At 47.8% G+C, this 4,579-nt stretch overlaps 1 protein-coding gene across 1 annotated transcript; it reads right to left on the bottom strand.

Moving 5' to 3' along the window:
• Nucleotides 1–939: 939 nt before the first annotated feature.
• On the bottom strand, nucleotides 940–2,565 carry LOC120905745. The gene is made up of 3 exons (XM_040316789.1): nucleotides 2,440–2,565; nucleotides 2,264–2,374; nucleotides 940–1,860 (listed from the first exon to the last, which is right to left on the bottom strand). The coding sequence occupies exons 1-3, from the start codon at nucleotides 2,563–2,565 to the stop codon at nucleotides 940–942; spliced, it is 1,158 nt and encodes a 385-aa protein (XP_040172723.1).
• Between the last annotated feature and the right edge of the window lie 2,014 nt (nucleotides 2,566–4,579).

Below are 4,579 nucleotides of genomic sequence, written 5' to 3'. Positions count from 1 at the left end.
ATGCTCGTAATAACACTAATGGGGTTCTACTCTCCGATTTATCGCTGCTTGGAAGGTGTTTCGTCGCGAATAGTTTTCGGATAAAGTTTCCTTTTCTTTCTTTGATTTTTGCTGCTAATAATTACCGAAGCCGTTGTGATAAATTGCTGGTGAAGAAGAGAGGGAAAAAGCCTTTTCGCCTTCTATTTATTAATTTAAGGTCGCTAAAGATGTGTACATGAACGGGCGCGGATGTGATCCGATCCGCAGTTCAAATCTGCACGATTCGCGTAGCTGCTCGAACATCCTCCCCACCACAACAAAAAGTTCCCAGTCAGACAAATCGGACTTATTTTACCCCTATCTTACCGCTAAATTACCAGTAATTTAAGAGTAATTTAATGGTAAATTAGCAGTCGTTAATTTACCCATTCGAGCGGTTTTGACCGTACCTATTCCTTCCTCTATTTTGTGTTTTATTTTTTTCGGCCAAATTGTTAATAAATAACACGAAATCTATTATATTACAGTTTAATGGTTATATTCAATCATTTTCATTAACTTATACAAACGATTACAATGTATTTTTTTAGCAAACTCGACTTGAACAGCCGCTTCACCCGGAGAAGGTGGTGCACAAATAGCACTAATAAACGCAATTCTCGGCTTTTTTTTACGTTTTACAATTTTAAACACACCACCGACGTCTTCTTCCACTAAATATCCTTAAAACAATGCTCTTTTTGTTCTAATTTACATCTTTTCACTGACAACAAACGACAACACTTCGTACCGCTAAATTGCTCTTATATTACTGTTATGACAGACACAAAACTGCTCGAATGGGTAAATTAACAGAAGGCTGTCTGACTGGGTTGCTTCCTCCATTACACGTGGTTTTCGCTATCAGTGCTGAACGGTAAAACGCATATTTTCGTGATCGGTCGCGTAATTATTCCTTTAACTGTCTTTAAGCGTAACGACGCGTACTATCTTGTCTTCACCGGGATGGATTTCAACGATACGCGCAAGAGGCCAACGAGTGGTGGGTAACGATTCGTCCATGAGGATCACTAACCTGCCGGGAAGTATGTTGCTGTTGTTGCTGCCACCACTTGCATAACTTTTTTGCATTTCTTGTAGATACTCAGTGGCCCAATGTTTCCAAAAACGCTGAACCAAAAGCTGCCACTTCTGAAGATCATCTAGCGTGCAGGATTTCAGCTGGGTGTAGTTGAACCGGACTATCACGGTAGGCACGGCGAACATCGATGTGCCAATAAGGAAGTGTGCCGGTGTGAGTGCAGCTAGCTCGTTGGGATCGTCGGACAAAGGCAACAGCGGACGGGAATTCATCGCTGCCTCGATTTGGTGGGGCACAGTGCAGTAGCCTTCGTACGACAGCCGCGTATTGCCCAGGTGACGATAGAGGTGTCGCTTCGCCGTCTTTACTGCTGCTTCCCATAATCCGCCGAAGTGTGGAGCCTTTGGCGGGTTGAAATGCCAAGTGATTCCCCGGTCAGTGCATCTGGTAGCCACGGTGTTGCGGTGTTGTTCGTCGTTGAACAGCTCAAAAAGCTCCTTCAGTTCACGTTCTGCGCCTTCGAAGTTTTTCCCATTATCAGAATGGATGTGGGCTGGCAATCCGCGTCGTGATGTGAAGCGGCGTAATGCTGCTAAGAATCCCGCCGTTGCGAGGTCTCCTATGAATTCCAAATGCACAGCTTTCGTAGCGAAACACACAAAAATACACAGATAGCTCTTAGTAGCTGCTGCCTTCCGGTGCGCTGGCTTCAAGTAGAATGGACCGGCGTAGTCCACTCCGGTTACAGAAAACGGTCGGCTCGGTGTGATGCGGGAGGGTGGAAGCTGGCCAACCGGCTGCCGGGCGAGTGCGGGATCTTGCCGAATACAGCGGAAGCAGTTCCTTGTGATGCTTTTTACCAAGCGACGTCCGTCCAGTGGCCAATACAGTTCTCTAATGCGGGATAGCAATAGCCTTCCACTAGCATGTTTCATCTCTTCATGGTAATCTTCCGCAAGTAGACGAGTGAATTTGTGGTTCTTCGGTAGAACAGCTGGATGCTTGGACTGATACGGTAGTTGCGACAAGTTCAATCGTCCTCCCACCCTTATTATTTATTCTGCATCCAGGAATGGGGTAAGTTTTCGTAACGGCGATTGTTTCATCAATGCTTCTCCCATTTTTAGCTGCTTGATTTCCGCGGAAAATGCATCTTGCTGGGCTAGTCTACAAAGCGCAGTTTTTGCAGCAGCCACGTACTTGGGCGTGATCGTCTTGGATGCATTGGTGTGCGGTATCGGTCGCTGTGATCGCGCCGTCTGCTTGGTGTTGCGCACAAACCGTATGCAGTATGCAATGATGCATAGCATTCTGGTGAAGGATGAAGAAATGCCAAACCATGGATGAGTTTGTGTACAAACTAAAGCGGCACTCACCTGGCGTGTTTCTAGGTCCGCCTCATCGCTTGGTTCTGGATCTGAGCTGGGCCAATGGGACGAAGGTTGCGCAAGCCAATCTGGACCGTTATTCCAAAGCTGATTCTGCGTGAAGTCTGCCGACATACCTCGGGAAACAAAGTCAGCAGGATTGGATGTGCCAGGAACGTGCCTCCATTGCCTTGGATGAGAGTAGTGTTGCACCTCAGCTACTCAATTTGCCACGAACGTCTTCCAGGAGTTGGGAGGTGACGCAATCCATTTTAGCGTCACTGTTGAGTCGGACCAGAAAAACGATTCGGCGCACACGATCTGCATTGCCTCCTTGACGCGATGATGCAGATGGGCGCCCAGGACAGCTGCGCTTAGTTCAAGCCTCTGCAACGTGACGCGCTTCACTGGTGCCACTAGAGACTTCGAAGCTAACAGGCTGATGCGGACTTCTCCCGCCGCGTTTTCACAACGAGCGTAGACACATGCTCCGTAGGCGGCCTCCGAAGCATCGGTAAATGTGTGAAATTCTACTGTTGCATCCGGTAAGAGAACGTAACGGTTAGTACTATACTCGGATAATGTTTTCCAGTCGCTCTGAATCGCCTTCCATTTTTTGCAGATGTGATTAGGAACAGGTTCATCCCAGCCGCATTTGAGTAGCCATAGCTCCTGCATCAGCATCTTAGCACGCACGATCACCGGTGCTATCAATCCGAGCGGATCGTACATTTTGGCAATGCTCGACAAAATAGATCGCTTGGTCGACGTGGCTTCATCAGCCTCGGTGTTAGACTCGAAACACAGCTCATCCGATTCAGGCTTCCACGAGATGCCGAGTGTTTTGGCCGTCTCGTTGGGTACAAAATGCAGCGATGAGTGTGTGCCGATATGCTCGGTGTTTAAGCCGGAGAGAACGCTCAGATTGTTTGATGTCCACTTGCGCAACTCAAACCCACCTTTGGCAAATAGCGCTGATAACTCCTTACGCAGCTGAACAACTTCGCGAACGTTATTGGCACCACCAATGAAGTCGTCCACGTAAAAGTTTCGTTTCAGGGCTGCAGAGGCAAGCGCATACTCAGTCCCTTCATCATCTGCTAGTTGGATAAGTGTGCGTGTAGCCAGAAACGAGGAAGGTGCTAGTACGTATGTAACAGTGTTGAGCTCATATACTTGGATCGGAGCTTGTGGCGAGAATCGAAAGAATATGCGCACCAATCGACGATCATCAGAATGCAGCAATATTTGTCGGTACATTTTTGCTATATCTCCCACAAGTGCTATTTGGTAGGTGCGGAATCGCAACACAATATCAAGCAGCTCGTCCTGCACGATTGGACCAACACATAGAAGGTCATTCAAGGAATAACCGGTGCTTGTTTTTGCAGATCCGTCGAACACGACCCTTACTTTCGTGGTGGTACTGGAGGCTTTAAATACGGGATGGTGCGGTAGGTAGTACGCCTGTTCATCCCCACTATCTTTGTTCATGAGCGACATGTGTCCCAGCTCCAAATACTCCTTCATGAAGGCATAATAGTCTTCCTTGAGCTGTGGGTTGCATTCTAGCCTCCTCTCCAGCAGCTCGAAGCGTCTCAAAGCGGTAGTTTTAGACAGGCAAAGCTTTTCCGTGAAGTCGGTCTGTTTGGGCAATCGTACAATATAGCGACCCGAATCGTCGCACTGAGTGGTTTCGTTATATAATGTTTCGCATCGCCGCTCATCAGGTGAGTACGAATCATTGACGCTTAACTCTTCCAGCGTCAATGATCGTTCGAGAGACTCCTCCAGGGATGCCATGCAGACGATTGTGGACGCGGCGGTGCAATCTGTCGGAGATGCAGGATTCTGAGGAGAGGTGGGACCAATCATGACCCACCCAAACATGCTGTTCAGCATAGTTGGAAGGTTCGGATAAGCTCGTGCGATTTTACGTTCGTAAAGAAGGAAGCGTAATGACGAGCACCAAGGATGATATCAATCGGGGCTGATTTATCGAATTGCGGGTCAGCCAAAACAAATTCCGAAGGAATGTTCCAGCCGCGAGTGGAAACATAATGCGCCGGCAGATCAGCGATCACCTTGTCTACTATCAGAAAATCGACATCCAAGTCAAAGTGTTCAACACGTGAAGCAATTTGAGCTC

The sequence above is a fragment of the Anopheles arabiensis genome, chromosome X (genome assembly GCF_016920715.1).
Source record: "Anopheles arabiensis isolate DONGOLA chromosome X, AaraD3, whole genome shotgun sequence".
Taxonomy (NCBI): domain Eukaryota; kingdom Metazoa; phylum Arthropoda; class Insecta; order Diptera; family Culicidae; genus Anopheles; species Anopheles arabiensis.
The sequence above is the reverse complement of the archived record's forward strand: the minus strand, read 5'-3'. Positions and strand labels throughout refer to the sequence as shown.